General features: G+C 40.5%; 1 protein-coding gene across 2 annotated transcripts in view; it reads left to right on the top strand.

The window, feature by feature from the left end:
- Positions 1-21,511, top strand: part of CARD11 (caspase recruitment domain family member 11) — a 47,571-nt gene that overhangs the window by 24,209 nt on the left and 1,851 nt on the right. For both annotated transcript variants that reach the window (XM_009690066.2, XM_068908465.1), the window contains exons 4-23: positions 428-753; positions 1,992-2,171; positions 4,150-4,302; positions 4,400-4,525; positions 5,016-5,213; positions 5,694-5,873; positions 6,906-6,960; positions 8,119-8,234; positions 9,340-9,443; positions 12,070-12,122; positions 12,895-13,027; positions 13,599-13,800; positions 14,054-14,180; positions 15,328-15,568; positions 15,981-16,077; positions 17,157-17,252; positions 18,204-18,336; positions 18,891-19,070; positions 20,209-20,333; positions 21,174-21,289. In XM_009690066.2, coding sequence (XP_009688361.2) covers positions 428-753; positions 1,992-2,171; positions 4,150-4,302; positions 4,400-4,525; positions 5,016-5,213; positions 5,694-5,873; positions 6,906-6,960; positions 8,119-8,234; positions 9,340-9,443; positions 12,070-12,122; positions 12,895-13,027; positions 13,599-13,800; positions 14,054-14,180; positions 15,328-15,568; positions 15,981-16,077; positions 17,157-17,252; positions 18,204-18,336; positions 18,891-19,070; positions 20,209-20,333; positions 21,174-21,289 — 2,941 coding nt within the window. The remainder of the gene's footprint in view (positions 1-427; positions 754-1,991; positions 2,172-4,149; positions 4,303-4,399; positions 4,526-5,015; positions 5,214-5,693; positions 5,874-6,905; positions 6,961-8,118; positions 8,235-9,339; positions 9,444-12,069; positions 12,123-12,894; positions 13,028-13,598; positions 13,801-14,053; positions 14,181-15,327; positions 15,569-15,980; positions 16,078-17,156; positions 17,253-18,203; positions 18,337-18,890; positions 19,071-20,208; positions 20,334-21,173; positions 21,290-21,511) is intronic.

Consider the following 21,511-nt stretch of genomic DNA (forward strand, 5'->3'; position numbering starts at 1 on the left):
ATGATAGGCATTGCAAGAAATCTCAAGAGAAGAAACACTGGAACAGTGGACTAAACTTACACTGATGATCTACATGTGCAATAGATTTGAAGCATTCAGGTTAATTGTACATGTATGGATTCATTTTACAAAGTTTGTGCTATTTTCACAGGCCCATCAGCTCAGCTGAAGCAATGAGACAAGTGTAAAGGCTTCATACTCTGCCCAGACATAAAGTATGTCTGTATATTGGGATTCTGGTAGTAGTAGGCTGTGTAATATTGGTACTGTTACCACTTAGATATTTAAATATGCATGTATGTGTGTGAGCGCATATTCTACCTCCATGCATATTCTGGGGCATTTGTTTCTTACTCAGCTCTGCTGAATCCTACTCTAGTATTAAGTTACTCTATTAGAAGTTGATAAACTGTTCAAATAATTTCAGTGGAGGAGGGACATGAAGGCCTTACCCATTTCCTAATGAATGAGATCATTAAGCTTCAGCAGCAAGTAAAGACAAAAGATGTGCAGCGCTGTGAACTCTTGGCTAAGTCTCGCCAGTTGGAGGATGAGAGAAAGCAACTGAAATTGAACAAGATAGAGCTGCTGACCTTCCAGGAGAGATACAACAAGATGAAGGAGGAGAGAAACAACTACAATGATGAGCTGGTCAAGGTGAAGGATGAAAACTACAATCTGGCCATGCGATATGCCCAGCTGAGTGAAGAGAAAAATATGGCTGTGATGAGGAGCCGAGACCTCCAGTTAGAGGTGAGAGACATGCTCTGGGCTACTTTAATTAGAAAGCAGCAATGGAGGATGCCAGTGGCAGCGGGCAAAATGAGACCTTCTCTTACGGTAGGAAGGTGTGGAACTTTCATTTGTTTTGCTCATCCAGGTGATTAAAGGCATGATATACAGAAATGTCTGCTGCCGTGATGTATATTAATGGTAGATAATTTACAGACTTGTGATGGATTAGCGTAACATATTTAAAAACAAAATGCTATTTGCTAAAAACATAATTTTACACTTTCAGGCTCGATGATATATTGGGGCAGTTGTCCAGGTTTTCACTGCAGTTGCTGGTGGTTTATTCAAAAATTCTCACGTAGGGCATTGGAACAGTTTGAGGCCGTTTAGGAAATAGAAGGGAAATACTTCAAACGCCATAAAATTCGTGCTTGTGTCAAGGGCAGCACAGAGTAAATGACTCTGGTGGAGTGTTCCACCAAGTGGATCTGGATGCTGGGTTTTATTTAAGAACCAATGAGATTAGACCTTTTACCCTACTTGATCATTTCACACACTCATGCACTCCATCACCCACCCCTGCCAGCACTGCATTCTCTAGGTCTCGACTTCCCTGCAGGGAGATCGCTGCTGGTGCAGGAAAGGCGTGTGGGTTCGTGCTGTGCCACTGCTCGCAGTTACCAGTCTCAGGTGTTACCAGCGAAGGTCCCTGAGCATCCCCTAGCCTTCATCTCCACTCCTCTCTCCGATCTCCAGGATCTTCCTACACTTCCAGGGTCTTTCCTCTAGCCAGGATCTTCATCTTCTTCTTTCCAGGCCACCTTCTTCTTTCCAAAACCACTTCTTTTTGGGAACCTTTCTTTCCAGCACCACCTCTTCTTTCCAGAACCCCTAGCCCTCAGTGTCCCCAGTGTAAATAGTCTCACGTCTGTTTATTAATTGGATGATTCAGGATGTGCCACTTTTGTTTAGTCCAGGTGTTGTCAAAATTTACAGCCAGCCTGTACCAGTTGTAGCTAGCAAGTAGCAGGCTTCTACTTGAGAGTTCAAAAGTTCAATTTTGGACGTTGACAGACTCTCCACACACCCACTTATCTGCTGCTTGTTAGCAGTAACAATTTAAGCTTTTTTTCCCCACCTGTGGCAGTGTGTTTTCAGCTCAAAGTGAGACTGTTTTGAGAGCTGTCCATACCACAGCTAAGAATTATTTCTTTGCTTTCCTGTTTCACCTTTTCACTGCTCCCTGGCTGCTCTAGATTGACCAGCTGAAGCATCGCTTGAACAAAGTGGAAGAGGAATGCAAGCTGGAGAGGAACCAGTCACTGAAGCTGAAAAATGATATTGAAAACCGACCGAAAAAGGAACAGGTGCTGGAGCTGGAGCGGGAGAATGAGATGATGAAGACAAAAATCCAGGAGTTACAATCCATCATTCAGGTATAAACGCCAGTCACTACATTTAAAATTTAAAATTCTAGACACTTCAACTTTTATGCCTCCTCCTTATCCAAATGATGGATTGAGCAGGCTTCAGCACTCCTTTCCTCCCAGGCACCCCCACACTCTCCTCCCATACTGTCTCACATACCCTGCATCTCCTCACAGCCTGCGTTGGCTGCCACACTGAAGGATCTGAGAGTCTGGATGAGGCTGTGAGAGTGAGACAGAGAAGCAGCAGATGGTGACAGCTCCCACATATTTTCAATATGGGACAGGGAGTTCAGTCTGTAATTGGGAAACTGGTAACTCTATGAACAAGAGGGAGTAGCATGGTCTCTGCTACCACTCCTCACCTCAAACTCAGTAAATGCTCCTGTTACAGTGCTGGGAAGTGCTGAGTGAAACCTCTGCCTCCAAAGCTCCAATGAGCGTAAGTGCAAAGTTTGAAACAACAGAAGGGTGTATAGCTCCCAGCCGTCTGTAGTACTCTTCGCACAAACACGTGTACGAGGAGGAATTGTACAAAAAAACCTGTGATCTAATAAATGAAGCTGTACGTGCGAGACTGGATCTTTCAAGAGGCAAAGTGCACCTATTTAATTGCTGAGCATTCAATTTCACGTCTTAACCCCGCTGTGGTTCTTTGTATCAGCCTGTCACTACAAAGCTGCCTTAAATAGGCAGCCTAGAAATTTCTAATAGTGAGTCTACATACCCTGTTTTGTACTATTGTCATATCTGTGCCGAAAGGTCTTGATGAAGAAGGGGGTGATAAAGGTTTCCTTACTTGTGGGGTCCCTCATTACAAGAACGCCCCACAGAAAATTGCTGTAACTTGCACAAGTTTCTCCAGTAACCTTTATTTGGCTAGATGGCAAAAAAAGGATAACTTACAGCTAATTTAGCTCTGTGTTACACTGTGAAGAGCTTAGCCAAGTATTAGGATGTATGTGACAATCCTCAGAACTTTGCTGGAAAAGTCTTATGTCCTTTTAAAGTGACACTTTATAAAGATTATCACTATATGTGCATTTCAGAATATGACTGTAGTCTCTAGCAGTGCCTAACAATTCTTAGGTCTAATGCAAATCCAGTTCAAAGGTTGAAAAAGGGCATGGTATAGAAGGTTCTATGAGTTCTAGTCCACGTAGAAGCTCTTATATTAACAGAAAGAGTCTTATAACACCTAAAGAAGCAGAAAAATAATCTGAAAATATCAAAAAATAGGATTGAATTACAATTAGTATTGTCCTAAGTGAAAATATAAATAAACAAAGGGCAATTTGTCTTAGAAATGCTTACTGTATTAAGTGAGGAAAATATCAGTGAAATCTCCAACTTAACCTACATATTTTAAAAATAAATATGCATGTCATTGCTTGCATTTTGTGCCTTTTTCATCTTCCATTTATGGCTGATTTTGGCTGACGATTTATTTGTTAGAATCTGCTCTAAAAATCATGTTAATTTTAGGTCTGAAAGAAAAATATTTTTGGACACTGTGGAAAGTGAAGCTGTGGTACAAGTTACTCCATGCATGTTTAATATTCACTCAACATAGCTCTGTAAAGCCTATGCATGCTTTAAAAATTCCCCTGCATGTTTTCTTAGGCCCTGCCCTTTGGTAAAGGGTGAATTTTGTGCTCAATGAGAGCTGATTAATAAAGAAGAGTTTCGAATGCAGGGCTTGGAGTGAAGAATTGTCACTGCATCCCAAATGGATCAAACTATAACCAGTACAATAAAAAAGTAAACCAGTTCCTTCATCAGATCATTCTGACAGCAAAACAGGCTTTTTTCATCTTTTTTGACTTTATTTTAAAATATGAATAAATGTGCATCTCTTCTCCTACTTTTCCATTATAAGACCATGTTTATTTTCTGTTCCTCTTGTTTGTTCCTGTCCTGTTTCTTTTTCCTGTATAATACTCTGTTTTCTTTCCTGGGCCTCTCTCTTAAAAACTTCTTTCCTCAGGCTGACAAGCGGAGCTTGCCAGATTCGGACAAAGCCATTTTGGATATTCTGGAACATGACCGTAAGGAGGCACTAGAAGATCGTCATGAGTTGGTCAACAAGATCTTTAATCTCCAAGAAGAGATTCGCCATGTGGAGGACTTGAGAGACAAGGTGAGAAATGGAAGGATAGAAAGAAATGAGATATCTCAGGCTACTGCCCAAAAGATTTCCGAGAGCAGTGGTGGTTAACAGTGTGTGTCATTTACAGTACCTTGAAGAGAAAGAAGACTTGGAGTTGAAGTGTTCAACGCTAGGGAAAGACTGTGAGATGTACAAACACCGTATGAACACTGTGATGATACAGCTGGAGGAGGTGGAAAAGGAGCGAGATCAGGTATCTGACATTTAAAGTGGGGGAAGATTAGTAGCAAAGCCTGTCTCTTGTATATCACTTCTGGGAATTGAGGGTAACTGGACTCAAAATACCATTAAAAAATAAACAGTTACAAGAAATGACTGCTTCCTGGAATTTGTGTAAAGGTCATTAAGCACAGGATAATATTGAGCTGTTTCCACAGTGTAGCATCTTTCAGACAGGACCAAGTTCTTAACAGCTGCTGCCATAGGCTGTATGTTAGTGTCAGGTAGTTCAGCTTGCACTCTGGAGTGTATTGCCACCAATTACAAGGGAGCTGGAAATGAACCACCCCTATCATCATAATTTTTAATGGTACTACTGTGTCACATCCTGGTCCTAATTGCTGTATTAAGTGATGGATGGTCGCCAGTTCTGAAGTCCCCATTCCAAAGACCTTACTATCTGAACCACAAGGGGAAGGTATCTGGTGTCTCTGTGCAAAACAGATTTTTCCTCTCTGCTGCAGGCCTTCCGTTCCCGTGATGAGGCTCAGACACAGTACTCACAGTGTCTGATTGAAAAGGATAAATACAGGAAGCAGATTCGAGAGCTGGAAGAGAGAAATGATGAACTCCGAATTGAAGTGGTTCGGAAAGAGGCTTGCATTGTTAACCTAGAGTGCAAACTCCGTCGTCTCTCTAAGGACAATAATTTTCATGACCAGGTAGGCTTAAGGAAGTCAGGCCTTCTTACCTTTAAGACTTGGTCTTAAAAACATTTCAGTGTGAAGGGGAGAGAGGGCTTTTTAAATTTCCCTCATGAATTAGCTGAAAGCATAACTTCCTTCTACTAAATGTCAATGTTGTGAGAAGTTCTTCAGTACAGTGGGATCCAAGCTGGCTGTGTCATGCACACAGCTTCTCAAAGGCTGGCGTTCCACAGCTTGATGTTAGGTGGAAGGGAAAGAAATACAGAAAGACAATGAATTTCTGTTCTGGGGTAGAAACTGCAAATATGTCTGCTAAGGAATGTGCCCCAGTGACCAGAAATCCCCACGGAATCAATCTAAGTTACTTGTTTGGGACAGGAAACACATTCTGCATGAGCTTCTGGTACACTGGATTCACAGACAGTTCAAACAGGAGGTCATGAGGAGTTGTGCCCAGCTCTTCTCAGAAGTAAATTATTTCTTTCTGATCTTTAGAGTTTGCCACGGAATCTGCCCATTACCATTATTTCCCAGACCTTTGGAGCTCCTAGCCCAAAAGCCAATGGTCAGGAAGCAGATGACTCCTCCACTTCTGAAGAGTCTCCAGAAGACAACAAATTCTTCTTGCCTGACCAAGCCCGACTCAAGAGAAGAGTGAACCTAAAGGGAATCCAGGTGTGTCTCAATGCGAGGCTGGAGCGGTGTAGTTCAGGGACTAGGAGACATAATGCATGTTGTGGTTGTGCCTCCAAAAACGTTGTGCTATAAAGATAGGCATAGGTTTATATATGATAGTGAGCTGTCAGTTATTGCCCTGTGAAGATGTGTATATTGAGGAGCAGATGTAGTCAGGCTTCATAGACCGTTTTCTGCCCCTTTTCTCCATTTTGTGTGTTCATGGTTTTTGCTGTTCATTCACATTCTTTAAGCATTTTCATTAAATTGATTCTTTGCCTTCTTAACAATAGTGAGGAAAAAATGGTATCATGCCCAAAGTCCAACACACAAGGAATTGAAGACTGAAAATGAGGCACTGGTGGAAAAGCTTACATCAGCTAGAAGGAATAATAGAAAAAAATGGACAGAGTCTAGAGCAAAATTAACTGCCTAATTTAGAATTAAATTATGGCAGTTTCCTCTCACTTAAGAATAAGGGGTAGCATGAGTTAGGTCCTTGATTTCACAGACTAGCTGCAGTCATACAGCAGTTACCTGACACTATATTCATGAATTGTAAAAAATATACAATCTAACATTCAGAGTTTTGAGCTTCTATTTCCTTCCGTGTGCACTTGTATTCTCCCTGCCCTTCATAACCTTTTTGAGCTTTGACCGTCGTTATTACTTACGGCAATAGAGTTGCATTTTTTACATTGTACGCTCCAAAAGGATGCCTGTTGTATTAACAGCTGCCTGAAACCAGTCCCAAGGCACCCACTTCACCTTTTGTCTTTTTGTTCCCTCAGCAGAATCTGGAAATTACAATGTATTTGGGCCAGACTTTTAAGGCAGTTAGGTAGCTATCTCTCATTCATTGCAGTGGAATTTAGATACCTAAATATCTTCTAAATTGTGGGTTCTGTTGTTTAAATGAGAACATACATATTGCAGCATAACAGTGAAAAGTGGTGAAAATATCTGTTTTACAGAGTATGGCAAATATCCTGCATTTGTTTTTTGTTTATTTTTTTATCCTCTTTCTTTTAGATAAATCCAAGAGCTAAATCCCCTGTCAGTATGAACAAAACATCAGAGTTTCAAGGTCAGAAAGAGTACCTCGTCCTTATTCCTTTTCTCTTGCTTTGTCTCCTCCGTTCCATCTCTTTTGGTTGTTTTAACAAACATGCCAGCACAGAAATTCTTAACTCAGTCTCTAAAATGGGCAGTTTCTTTCATAGTGAATAATGTCATAATTGGAAGTAGTCAAGTGTCGTATCGGATTGTCCTTTCCATCCAAAGACACCTCCACAGATACATAACTTATTTCAGTGTTCTATATTTGCTTAATTTTCCTTTTAGTTTATAAAATTTTTAAAGGCATTAGAATAATATCTGTATTAAAAGTCATTATACTATTCTCTTTTTGCTGTTGGTAAAATCTTTCTAGTGGAGAGACCCCCAATCTAGTGATCATCTAATGAGTCCCTTTGCCTTTCAACCAGCTGCCAAGTTACCAAATTAGTGGGTGCATGCTCATGTTTGAGCTTCCCCTTCCCCTAATTCCTCTTATTTATTTAAGACTGTTCTCAAACCAAATAACGTCTTAGGCAGCACTTCCTTTATTTGCTTTGTGCCGCAGCGTGCTTGCTGTTGTCCAAAATATGATGGGAGGCATGGTTTCTGTTCCAAGACATTGAATATTAAACAGTATGTTTTGTATCGGGGAATGTGCAACCTTAGTCCAAATTGGAGGTACTGAGGAAGGGAAAGCAGAAGTCTACAAAAGCATGCACACTGTGCTAGCTGGGGCTGCTGAGAGATCTTAGGCTTCTTAGTCCCTGATGTAAATCTATCTGAGTGTAATTCAGTGAGCCATCCTTGCTGCAGATTGCCAGATCAAGCTGATGAAGTTAAAACATGAATAAGGGTACAATCTTTATTCAATTTGGTAATTGGTATTCATAGATCTAATAAAAAAATACAGGAGAGGCTGAAAGAGAGAAAGCAGGCAAGAGGTTTGCCAGTGTTGTGTGCATTTTTGTATTTGGTTGGGCAACTGAAAGTGAAGGAAAGGAGGCCAGAGCAGGAAAGCAGAGGGCATTTCCTGAAACCTCAGTCTGGTAAGGGAGGAGGGAAACAGGATAAATGGAAATTGAAGGGTAATGCTAAGTGTCACTGCAAAAATGAAAGACTATATTGAAAGTGATCTAACATAATTTTCTTTAGTATCCGTATTTTTGTCTCTCATCTGTGAGTGCAGCAGTTAGAGTACAGGATGAAGATGGGGCTGATGCCAGCAACGGCCGCACAGACACTAGTTCCTCTAATCCTGTTTCCATCAGTAACTCCATCGGCAGCTGTGAAGTCAGCAAAATTGTAAGGAGTGTTCAGATGCCCCGTGCCTGTCTATGACCTTCTCTCCTAATGCGGTTCAGAGCTCTTGCAACTCAGTATTAGCACTTCACTAGCATCCCAGCTGTGATCAAATTCAAGGCTGTTGCCAGAGGCTCCCTTAATCCTTTTACCAGCATTGTTAGAACCATGTTATTAACCTTTTCCAAAATCACATAACTGGTTTATGTTTATTTAAAGAAATTTCAAAGGTATTTATGACCTCTCGCTGTCTCTTTATGCCATTTAACATTTACTGTTAGAAAGAAGAGATGTTCTTTAAAAGCTGCTTGTAATTTATTTTAAGAAGCATTTTCAAAATTCTTTTGGAATTTTCTCGTGCCTTTCCTGTGTATAAGTAACAGTGAGTCAAAAAAGGGGTGCAGATCACAGTTGGAAATTTCTGCATATCGTAGCCAAACCATTTCTCCCCTGCTTGCTGTATCCCCATAATCTCCTGGGGTAGATATTCCATTATACCTATGTGAGCACTGACACAGTAGGACAAGCAGACAGAGGGGATGCTCTTGCAGAGTGTTAATAACAAAGAACAAAACATCTTGCTAGAACACCATGAGAAATTCTGCCCCCAGGAAATTAAAATTGTACCCAAGAATAGCCAGGGAAGAACTCTCTGCCTTGCATAATAAGCTTAGCTGTTTTTAGGAATATTCTTTGGAATATCTATTGAATACCTTCATGAGTTACACTCTCTTCGTGTTAGTAAAATCTAGAGTTTAGTCTCCAAACTGGTGTACTAGTTTAATGATTGAGTATATGGAGATCTGTAATTTTCTTATTCTTTATCCCCTACTGTATGTCAGCTGTGCAAAATATACTCCACACATCAAGGATAAAGTTAAAATTTTTATGTGGTCACAGAAAAAGATACTGTGCCAGTACGGAAAACATATATATAGCTACGACCCTGGACTGAATGAATGTGAATGTTCCTGTAGGTAGCATTCTATTAGCCTGGAATCAATTTTTCTTAGTGTTGGATGTGCAAGCTAGCAAGTTAACATTTCTGCAATTTAGAAATGATAGTGCATCTAATATGAACGTTCTTCCTGTCGTTGTTTTTTAAAAGCAAACCTTGAGAAATCGCAATGACAGTATCATGTCTACCACTCCGGAGCCTCCAGGAAATGATTCAATAGTCCGCCGTTGCAAAGAAGACGCCCCTCATTGCAGGTAGGTAGCCACACTGGTGAAATAGGGCAGGAACCTGTTGTCACAAGGAGGAGGCAAATGGTGCGCTGGATGTCTTTGTGTCTCTCTCCAGTTGGAGAGTTCCTATTAGGCAGTAGGACTAAATTCCTGAACGTTTTAGGGCTGCAGACCTTCATCCCTAATCTTTTCAAAAACACTCAGGAGTCTCTGATGGTTCTGCAGGGTGAATGATGCGTTGATACGACTGCATCATTGCCTTTTCTAGGGTGTGTAATAACAAACAATATTGAAATGACTAGGCACCAGCGCTATCAGAGCACATGCTGTACCTTTGTAGCTGGCTCCGCTTTTTGCTTGCCAGCCCCCTGCTGCCTGTGTCTCTCTCCCTGTCCTTGTCCGCTTCTCTCAAACCTCCTCCTTCTCCTCAGCAAAGTGCCAAAATAGAGTGGAGTTGCTGAGTATCTGTGAGAGGCGGGGTGTTCTGGGGGAGGACTGAGGGAGGGAGGGGTTTTTGTTGGACTCAGAGCTCTGTGTCTCAGCATGGTGATGGGGGCAGAGAGATTTATTGCCTCTGTTTCTCCTGCTGCTGCAGCTTCCACTTCTGTTAGGTCATGGCCCTTCAGTACTTCCCCTGCAAATGAAGTCAGATCAGCTGGGGAAGTTAGTGGCCAGAAGATCCTGCCTACCTCACCATCCCCTAACTGGCACTGACCCCTTTTCTAAATGTTTTATAGCATTATGATACTTGGAAATACTGTTTTTGGTGTTGGTGTCAATAGCATCACTGTTTGTATCAGGAGATATCAGAAACAGATATTTCTGATATCAGAACTGTCGGAAGATAGAAATACACACTGGAAACAGTGTCATAAAAACAAAACACCATCTCTTCATTCCTTTTGGAGAAAAGAATAACAAAGCCCAAGTAAACAAATTTAAAAGAGAGTTCTATATGTAGAGGATTTACATCTTTATTAGTGCTTATTGAGAGCATCCTCAACTTGTTCTCTCTCACAGTTTCCTAGGCTGCAGAGGTTTTAGGCAGAGTGATCTATTCTAGTCTCCTTGCAGTTTTCCTGCATTGTCTTCCAAGGCCCTTTTTGAACCGTATATAACTTGTGTTAATTCAAAATGGGAAAAAAGGGTTGTTTTGATTCTGAGTTTTATGTTTCATGTTTCAGGTTGAAAAACCGTTGCATGCCTGAACATTTAAATGTTAGCAGTATATGACAGAAAGCAGTAAGGAGTACACAGATATTTTTCATCTTGTGGCCTTCTGTTACTACATCTCTGACTGTGTTCTGTTCCATATGTTAAGGCACTGGAAGACTGAGATGTACTGAAATTTAAAAATATGCCTCATATTAGATGCTCTTTTCCCCTGGCAGGGGGAGGGAGAAGGTACTCTAGCTTAGCAAGGTGGGAATATGGCCTTATTTTGTTAATAATCGCTGAAGTCAAGTATCTCTAGAGCATTCCCAAAAGTGATTTCTCTGTTTTTGTAACATTATAATTAGCCTGCTAAGCTATTTGTAAAACTTTTTTGTGAGCATCATCCAGAGTAATTGCTATTTGCATGCCAAGTTTCAGGTTTCACAGTTCATCTGATTTTGGTTTGTGTGAAAAAAGTGAAATAATAATTTAATACAGTAGAAAAAGAGTATTTTTTCCTTGCTTATGCACAGTGTAAAGATAGCTGATTCTTCCCAGATATACTGCAAAAATTCATCCTTCACCTGAAGCCAAATGTGCAGAATATCAGCTCCACAGGAGAACTACAAATCATTCTGAATGGGGAAAAAACAGCGGTTATTATTTAAACAGCTTTGTAACTAAGGGGCATGCTTTAATCAATCCCTTCTAGTGAAATTCACTTGGCTGGACATCCCCAATATCCCTTTAAGGGCAAAAATTGGTGCATTTTAACTGTTTTATAGGCCAACCAATCTAGTCACCTTTAAAAGGAAAGGTTGTAGCTGACTGATGTCAGTGGGAGCTGGATTGGGTCCAGAGCTGTGGAGTGAGAGTTTCTGTGCAGAGCTCACATGCTGACTGTGCAAGAGTACACCATACTGTTCTCTTGCTGTAGGTACCTGAGTAGCCGTGTGAGGTACCATTAAGCTGTTGCAAAATGCTTCAAGTACTTTAAATCAAACAGGTAAAATTATTCCTTTCCTGATGCACCTCAGTTACTTTCTTTGCCTTGCCTATGTCCATCCTGACATTTTAGATCTATAGTGAAAAAAGCCGTACTGCAGTGTACAGCAGGTGTTATGCAATCATTATATCGTTGTATTGTAGCGCTGAAGCATGTGCGAGTCACTCAGAAGAGACCATCAGTCATCAGCCCCCTTTGCCTTCAGCAAAATCTTCATTCACTCACTGCTGCTAGCAGTTCCTTTTTCTGAATCTTCTTGCCCCTTCATCTGCCCCTTCCCATATCCTGCCACCCTTTTACTTCTTTCTGCGGCCCACAAGCACATCACCATTGCTTATTTTTTTGCACCTGAGCAGCTGCTTTATCCGATACCTCCAACACCTTCCTTTTCCACAGATTCCTCCTTCAGAATTTAATGAAATCTGCTGAAAGCTGGAAAGTGGACATCTTTCTGTCTCCCACTGTCTCATATTTTGTTTTTAATTCCAGCCTGGTTGAAGAAGACAATGACAGCTTTGGATACGATGCTTTGGAGCTAGATGGTAAGCAAGAGTGTATCATGTATATAGTTTAAGTATGAGCTATGATTACCAGCTACAGATACTCTCAAGTAATCAACTCACAGTCTAAATAAGACAGGACACATAGCCTGAGAAGAATTTAAATCAGATCATCATAACAGAAAGGCAGAGGATCAGCTAGTGGTGAGAATAAGGAAGCAGTGGAAAAAGTAAGTGGAAGATTAGGCTGAATGAGTCTTAGTTGATGAGGTTTACAGGCTGATAAGGAGACCTCCAGCCTTAAAATAAGGAAGGCATCAAACTGAGAGGGGAAGGGGTAGAAAGGACAGAGGCAGACTCCTCTCATTGATACTCAGTTAAAGGACAAGAAGCAATAGGTACAAATTGAAACACGGAAAATTCAATGTAAACATAAGAAAAAGCCTTTTTACTGCAAGGGTGGTCAGACACAGAAACAGGTTGCCCAGAGAAGTTGTGGAGGCTTCCATCCTTGGAGATATTCGAAACCTGACTGGACAAGGCCCTGAGCAATCTCCTCAAGCTGGCTGCTTTGAGGAGGGGGTTGGACTAGGCGGTCTCCACAGTCTTCCAACCTCAGCTGTTTGGTGGGAGTGAACAGGTAGGTTTAGTAAGCAAGACTGGCGTTCCTTGCCATGGTCTGTGGACGTTAGCCGTTCCTCTGCATCAGGAATTCCCCCAGTCAGCTTTGACTGGGATCAGCTAAACCTTTACTTTCCCTTTTTTTGTCTTTATCGCTTCTAGGACTTGTTTTTGTTTTTGTTACCCTTTTCAGATGACAGTCATGACAGGCACTCACATGGAGCTCCTTCAGTGCACTCTTCCTCTTCTTCTCATCAGTCGGAAGGCCTGGATGCCTACGACCTTGAGCATGTCAACTCTATATTTAGAAAGTTCTCTCTGGAAAGGTATTTGAGATGCCAGTTAAACTATTTTAGACTGAGATGGAGGGGAAAGGCTACTATAGTAGAGCTCTCCCATTTATCTGTTAGTCACTGAAGATGTAGTGGCAGGAATATTATGTCACAGGTTGTCATTTGACACACAGATCTCATGATATGTGTTAAGTCTTTACTTCTTTATCTCTGCAGCAATATAATATGTTGTTTTGGACCCCTTTCATATTCTGTGATGCAATGAAGGTCATCTTAAAATTTCAAACACTTCGGGGTGGACAAAATGTTCTAGAGGCTTAAATGTATTCCTGTAATCTTGTTATCTTGCTGCCACAGGTGGGGTGCTATTGTATATCTGAGTTATACAGTCATGTCAGAGCAATTGAAAGTGTCCAGGTGCTTTTTTCCAGAATAATGCATTAAGTAATAAGAAAGATTTCTCCTGGAGGCATTATATTCTAGTGTTTGGTAACATTAAAATTTCATTTCTGTGTCTCTCATTTATCATGCGTACATATAACTCTGAACTGGTTGTTAAAAGCTGAGGTAATTGTCTAAATGTTACTTCTTTTCATGAAAACAGACCTTTTCGTCCCTCTGTCACATCTGTTGGTCGCGTTAGAAACTCCTGCTATACTATCCAGCGTATCACACTGAACGGGGACAGCCTCAACTCAGAAATTACTCTGGTTGGCGGTAATGACAAAGGGAGCTTTATTAGCTCTGTCAAGACAGGATCACTTGCAGAGAAAGCAGGTCTTCGAGAGGGACACCAGCTCCTTCTGGTAAGCCTGAAATAATCAACAGACAGTATTAGACATGTGTGCACCTGCATGCATGCACACGCTAATAAAAAATATTCTGCTGATGTTCCTAATTGGAGAAAAATTAAATAATGCAAACATAATATCTGCATCCTGATAACAAAGTCTTTTTCTGATCGTGTAATACAGATACTATCTGCAGCTTTAAAAAAAGTAGTATAATTGACTCAGAGATTAAACCCATACTGAAGAATGGTATTTCTTTCATATCTAGTTGGAGGGCTGCATCAAAGGGGAAAACCAGCGTGTTCCCTTGGATACCTGCACAAAGGAAGAAGTACACTGGACAATTCAGAGGTGCAGTGGTCCAGTAACGCTCCAGTATAAATCAAATCATGAAGGTAAGACTAAATGTGTGGCTCAGGTCTATTATAAGACCTAGTGTGGGTAAGAATAACAGGATCAGAATATCTTTTAGAGGGTATTAATTATACTGGTATGAATCTGAAGCAAGTCTACTGATGTTACGTATAGCTATATAGCTACTGTATATAACTGCAGCAGGTTTTAGCACTGTAACTGAGAGCAAAAGTAGTCCACACATTTGTCACTTCAGGAGTCTGAGGAACTTGCATGGTGGGCCAATAAAAACATGACTCACAAAACACACTCAAACTTATTTTTATATTCTATTTTCTATAGTAAAATATGGCAAGCTGAATCATCTTTTATCCAGCTGAGGTCTGATTCAGCATTTACACGCTGGAATTTCCCTGTTTATTATAGGGAATAGATATAAATAAGGTGTGGCTTTTTCTTTAGCAGCTGGAGTTCATGCATGGTGAACAGAATTTGTTTGTAAACCTGGCTGTAACGTTAATTTGGTGTTGTGGATCAAAAATTACATTCCAAAAGCCATTTTTTAGTGGTGCAGGTATATTTTCCTTTTTTTTTTTTTTTTTTAAGGCTGGTTAGAGAACTCCAGCTGCATAGATCACACAGGAAGTGATGTCTGATTTTCTTTGATGTTTTCAAAGGTAGCAAAGAATATTGCAAGTTTTTTTGGAGCACCACTTTGCTACAGATAAAACATGTTTTAGGTAGATTGTGGGAATGCCAGTCAGAGCTAATAATAAAGCAAATGGCTTGTCATTAAAATAGGTGGCAGAACTCAAGCTGTATTTATACAATGGAGCTCTAGCTGCTTCTGCATTTTTACTGAGAAGTTTTCTGTTTTACCTTTCATCTATGTGGAGCATTAAAATTGAGGTTACCTAAATGTATCACTATAAAGGGTTTCTTCTTACAGGTTCTGATACCTGCAGCATGCCCTATTCCTAAAACAATGTCCCATTAGTGTTTTTAAGCTGCAGACCCGTAACCTTGTGTAACTGTTCTAAGTAGCATTCTAGAAGTAAAGGCCATTTCTTGGGGGGAGCCTCAGAATTTCTGTGCTGTGTACTTCTCCCATAGGACTCCCAGGAATGCAGAAATAACGAGGTTTTGACTATTTGTTGACCATGTTTGGCCCTTCTTTTATTGCTGCAGGTTACCGGAAGCTGCTGTCAGAACTGGAAGAAGGACTTATCACATCAGGGGACTCATTTCATATCCGCTTAAATCTGAACATCTCCAGCCAGCTGGACTGCTGTTCCTTGTCGGTGAAATGTGATGAGATTGTACATATTCTTGACACCATGTATCAGGGGAAGTGTGAGTGGCTGTGTGCCAGAGTCGATCCTTTCACAGACAGGGATCTGGAAACGGGGACCATTCCCAGCTACTGCAGGTGAGTGTGATGCAGAGTGACCATGAGTGGGAGTAGTGGTTCTGGAAACAAGAAAATTAACTGCTATGAGGAGAGAGTTGTATCTGTCAATGTTATGGATAAGGCCTGGTGATGTAACATTGCAATATGAGCTTTAAAGCTTTAGAAAGGAGACTCCAGATGTTACCTGAAAGAATAATGTGGGTTTCTCAAAAAGCAGGATAGGAAAACATACTATAGAGATTCTTTGCTCCTCAACTGCACTGTGGTCCTGCTCATTATTTTGTTTCTCTCTTCTATGTGATTCAGTCAGTCCTCGCTGCTAATTCTATTTAATCTTTTCTGTGGGCACAGACCCATTGCAGTCCAACCTTCTTCCAAGTGGTTTCAAATTAGTCTTGATCTATGTGATTCCATTCTTTCCTTCTTTCAGAGCCCAGCAACTTCTTTTGGTGAAGCTGCAGCGGTTGATGCACAGAGGAAGCAGGGATGAGACGGAAAGCTCATATAATACCCTTCGGGCACTCCGGGTAAGGACCTATAAACAAGGTCGTTCTACCACCTATGACTCAGTTGCTACTTGTTTTTCATTATGTTAATTTTACATGAAATTCCTGTTCGCTGTCTTTGTAGGTTTTGATCATCCCAGACAATGGGTGTCTTACGTTTGCTTTAAATAATATTGTCCCCAGCAATGGACCTAGCTCCAGCAAATTATTAACCCTCCCTGCTATGAAGGAGTACACTTTAAAAGTCTAATATCTGCTCTGCGTGGTAGTTAATCCCTTTCATTGTTCTCTGCCTGTATGCCTCTAATGCATGTTCACATCTACATGAGGAAGAAGCTGTGTCCTTGGAGTTAATAACCAGAATTCTTTCTCTCCTACTGTGAGCAAGCATCTAATCCACAGAGCTATCATTGTCCCATATTAGAAAGATCTGTCTCTTCCAAACGATATGCTATGCAGAGAAGTGAGATCATCAGGTCTTCGTGCACAACAGCCCTGCCAATTTCTCCTTTTCCCTCAGTGAAATTAGTTTGATTTTCCTTTCTTTAGTCCCAAGAATTCCATCTTTATGCAATTACAAACTAGCTTACTGATGTATTAGTTACCATTCCTTCTTTCTAGAACTCTTAATAGCCCTTGGGACCACAGACAAGTATGCTTCCAACATTGCAGAGACACTGTAGCCACTGCTTGTATTTGATCTCAATCAAGGTTAAGTGTCATGCAGTCCTCCTGCACTCCAGTCCTCACTGATCAAAGCAATGGGGATCGCTGGCGGAGAGGCTAGTGAAAGCAAAAGCTTTGCCTGCAATTTCGCAATGCAGAAATGACCTCTTTCATAAACTCTGCAGTGCCATCTCCTATGAAGAAAGGGATGTGAAAGAATGGTAGCAGAAGCAATGCTTCTCAGCATAGGCAGTGCTATGACTGCAGTTTGTTTGAAATATTGTGGAATGCATTATTTGGGGTATTTGTTAATCACTTACTATCCCTTTTATTGAAAATACCAGATATCTGCTTTTGCTTGTTCTGTTTCTTGGGTGCTGTAATTTGAAAAACAAAAAAGACAGAAAGAAAAATTCCTGTGCTATTTTTACTAGAATACATTGCAGCCAGAGGAGCCTGCTCCCCAGAACGACCCAAAAACCAGCCCTCGCCTGTCCCGAGCAAGCTTTCTTTTGGGCCAAATCTTACAGGTAATAAAGTTCAAATCCTTAATGTGGTATCTAAAATAGTAGATCTGACTAGTAAATACTCTCAGGCTATCATAATCTCTCCAGAAACTCCATCTCAGGTATAGAGGCTATATCAAGATTTCTTCCTGTCAAGAAGAGATTTAATATTTGAAGAAGAGGAATGGGTTGTGTTTTCTAACTGCTCTTGAGAAGTAGGCTGTTTGTTTTTAAGTGCATTCCTTCCATTAATAATATAGCCTTAATGAATCAAACATGTCTTCCATCAGAGGCTGAAATATATTTTGTCTGAGCTATAAGGACAAATGCATTTGGCTAGACCAAATCCCCAAGTGTCTGTGATGTGAGCTTCCATCAGAAAATAGTACTTTAATTGTAGGTCAGGGACTCGGAACACTACAGAGTGCGTGGGGGTGAAGGATAAAAAGGACACGTGAAGGAAGATGGTTGTGAAGGTTAGCAAATATACAGGAGGAGGAATTAATGTTTGGATAGAGGAATAGCTGGGCGGATGGGGACTGAAAGTATGAAGCGTTCCTCTCAGTGTAAAAGTCTGTCATTTAGGAGGTTTTGAGTCTCAGTAGTACAGGAAAGAAGGGGCAGAGCTCTGGGTATAATCTATAAAACTGTTGTGCTACTATTCAGAGTGGATATGTTGCTCTGCTGTGGGTACATCAGTGCTTTCACTGTTGATACCAGAGCTCTGTGAAGAAAAAGAAGAACATGCTGCTTAAGAGCAGAGAACAAAATAAGAACTCCCAAAGGGGATTAACAAAGGCTCTGAATCAGATCTATGATATTTAAAGAGCCTGAGAATTCAGTCAACAGCTCCATAAAGTCTTGCCTTTGATAGATATAGGTAATTTGGATCTTGTAGATAACAAGTGTGGGCTGATGAATACATAGAGAATAAAGAACGTAAGGAATGAGGGTCACATTTCTTTGCCTTTTCAGTTTGTCAGCAGGTCCGAAAACAAGTATAAGCGTATGAATAGCAATGAGCGAGTCCGTATCGTCACTGGCTGGCCCTCTGGTCTGGCACGAACCTCATCTGAAGCAAAAAAGCCCTTGCCTGATAAACTGGAAGGTATGGATATAAAATAATAATAGCTTTTACACACGTGGCACTGATATAAAGGCCACTGCATGGCTCTGAAGAAATCAATTATCAGTCTTTCCTGTCTCTAGCTTCTGTGTTCCACTCTGTAAAAAAACTCCATAGTGTTTGTGACCAAAACACTGATTTTGTTGAAAGCGTTTGGAGCGCCAGGCCTTCATGAACAAGTTCACAACACTGAACCTTTGTATGTGGTTGGCAACTCTTCCTAGGTTCTCTCTTGTTCTTCCTCCAAAAAGGTTTAACTCAAAGTAAGTTAAGCTAATAAGCAAGAAAATTCAAGCAAGTGGCATGTAGAACTATGACATAATCTCTTGAAAGCAAAAGACACCTGAATTATTTAGGTTTAGGTTGGACATCATACTACTGAATATATGGTAAAGGCAACCCTTGGCATTAGAGAATGGAGGAGCAGTATGCCTCACCATGTCATTTCCCATTAAAATGCACCTATTTCTCCTATCTCCTTCTCCAAATACTGTTGGAGAGGAAATCAGAGTATAAATGTCTTGTTCTTTACTCAGATTTGGATTCCGAAAGTGAAATCAATAAGAGCCTCAGTCTGATCCCTTATAGCTTGGTGCGACCAATCCACTGTGAGCGCAGGCGCCCCGTACTCTTCACCCCCACCATGCTTGCCAAGACCTTGGTACAGAAGCTCCTCAACTCCGGAGGTGCCCTGGAATTCAACATGTGTAAACCAGGTAATGATATAAAAGAGGATCATGACTGTATCCCCTCAGTGTTGGAAATGCAAATGCGCAGATGCACCCACGCATATGGGCATGCACATGTGATGTGTGTCCCTTCCTATCACATCGGAGTGAAGTGTAGCTGTAAATCCTACTGTTTAAGGATATTTGAGATATTCTGAATGTTTTTGAAACAGCCAGCGCACATGGTTATGAGGCTCTGTGTTTTTGAATATTTTCCTTGCATATGCTGTGCGGTTGCTAGGATGCCCCTCAGAGACTGGAATGCTGTGAGTGCTCTTTCTGTTTGCATACTGTTTGCATACTGCATATCTAGGCAATGTGAAGTTTTGATTAATTTGTGTCTCATATTTGTTATTATGAGGAATATCTTCCCTAGAGCGACTTTAGGTTTCTATCTAGTCCAAGGCTGTGAAGACTGTGCATTTGATGCGCTCCAAAGACTGATTTTCTTCCTTGCTAAGTATTTACTATTAAAGCAATATGCAGTACTGTGACTGCTGTAGGGCAGGATTGTATACAGCACAGCATTAAACACAGCTGACGTTTCGCTTTTACACTCCTATTGAATACCCACTGCATAGTACACAGTCTTACAGTTGTCCAGACAAACTGAAAAGTTAAGTATTATAATAAATATCGTCTGTCTTGCAACATAAAAGCTTTGATGCAGAGCTGAAATTCACAGGGGTACCAGTATCACGCATTGCAACCTAAGCCAAATTTTTTGAAACTTTAAACAGAAATGTTGGAACACTAAATCCATGTTTTAGGAACCTATACCAAAGTGACCTTCTTTTTTTTAGCACTTCTCAGCATCTTCCAGCCCTGAAATGTTACTATTTAATATTAGGTGCTGGACTAGTATTTACTGCTTTAACATGATGCCTTGATAGTGTTGTGGGGTAATTGCCCAAGGCCTCACTGATGCAGAATATAGCTGAGATACTCAGCTGTGATCAGATTAAGCTTTAATTGAATTAAATGAAAGAAATGAGGCAGCTGTTTAGAAGACAATTCACTGCTGATCCTCTTTCCCATCCTTACATCCTACTTGAAGTACTCTTGGATAGTTTCTTAGGTGTATTATTGTAATCTTGATCTTGTCATCATCCACTTCTCTTTCCAGATATTGTAACAAAGGAAGAATTCTTACGGAAGCAAAGGACAGAGACTATCATCTTTAGCAGAGAAAAGAATCTGAACACATATGAATGTATTGTACCTGCCAATATTGAGGCTGTCACTGCCAAGGTGCTTAGAGTACCCTGTATCCCTTCAATAAGTTGTCTGTGAATCTATCTGCAATGTGTGTTTCTTCTTGAATAAGAGAAGGACCAATTTACAGTTGCGTGTTCTCCCTCTTGTCTGCCTTCAATCTCAGATTTATATTTATTCCTCCGAATAGCTTTTGTTTGTGCTCTTGCTTTTCCTTCCTTTTTCATTCTTAGCCATATCCTTTTATATTCTTGCTCATTCCCTGCGATGACCCGCATTGATACAGTAAAATGTCCTTTCATTTTCTATGCTCCGTCCCTTATTCAGTCCCTTTTCATTTCATAAGTATATATAAATATGTGAGAGGCTAAGAGATTCAAGGACCTAGACAAAAGGAAGGATAGCCTGAAACACAGACATGGGGGTGTACAGTACAAAGATAACAATGTCAAAGACGGAAATCTCATATCAAATAGAGTAAATTTGATGCACAGCGTGGAGAAAAGGAGAATTAAAGCGAGGTTTTTTTCTTTGGCAAGTAGTTGCAGTCGATGTTCTCTCTGAACAAAGAGTGAGTATGTCTGTCTGTGTATGTATGCAAAACTTGTATTTTATCATACTTTTCATCTTTACATCAAATCTTTTCTATTTAAACCTTTCTAGAAAGCTATTGAACTTAACTTTTATTTGGCTGACTGGTTGTAAACCAGTAGGAGGAGTTTGGACTTTAAATGTATATTTGATTAAAAGGTTTTAAATCAGTACAATGGTAAATGCAGAACTAGTCAGCTGACCCCATAAGGTATGGATACCTTTATCTCAAGATTCTACAGCTGTGCATGTTCCCTTGTGACACTATTATGACTTTGTTTTTAGAATAAGCATTGTCTGCTGGAAGCTGGAATAAGCTGCACAAAGGATTTAATCAAAGCCAAGATATATCCTATTGTTCTCTTTATCAGAGTCTCAGAGAAAAACATCAAGAGGTTCAGGTAACATATCAAATATTTTGTATATTTTACATATTCTTATTTGGTGAATAATTCTAGAGTCTAATAATGTTATCACTGAGAGAAACAGAGAACGTCTTCTCTCTTCATCTGGTGCTGCAATGTGCACTCTTTCCTCCCATGATTCCTTCTGATATCTTGCAATAGGAGAAAGTAGGATTTCCCCAAAATCTAGCGCTCTTTTGCTGTCCCTGGCAGCAATGA

The sequence above is a fragment of the Struthio camelus genome, chromosome 15 (genome assembly GCF_040807025.1).
Source record: "Struthio camelus isolate bStrCam1 chromosome 15, bStrCam1.hap1, whole genome shotgun sequence".
Taxonomy (NCBI): domain Eukaryota; kingdom Metazoa; phylum Chordata; class Aves; order Struthioniformes; family Struthionidae; genus Struthio; species Struthio camelus.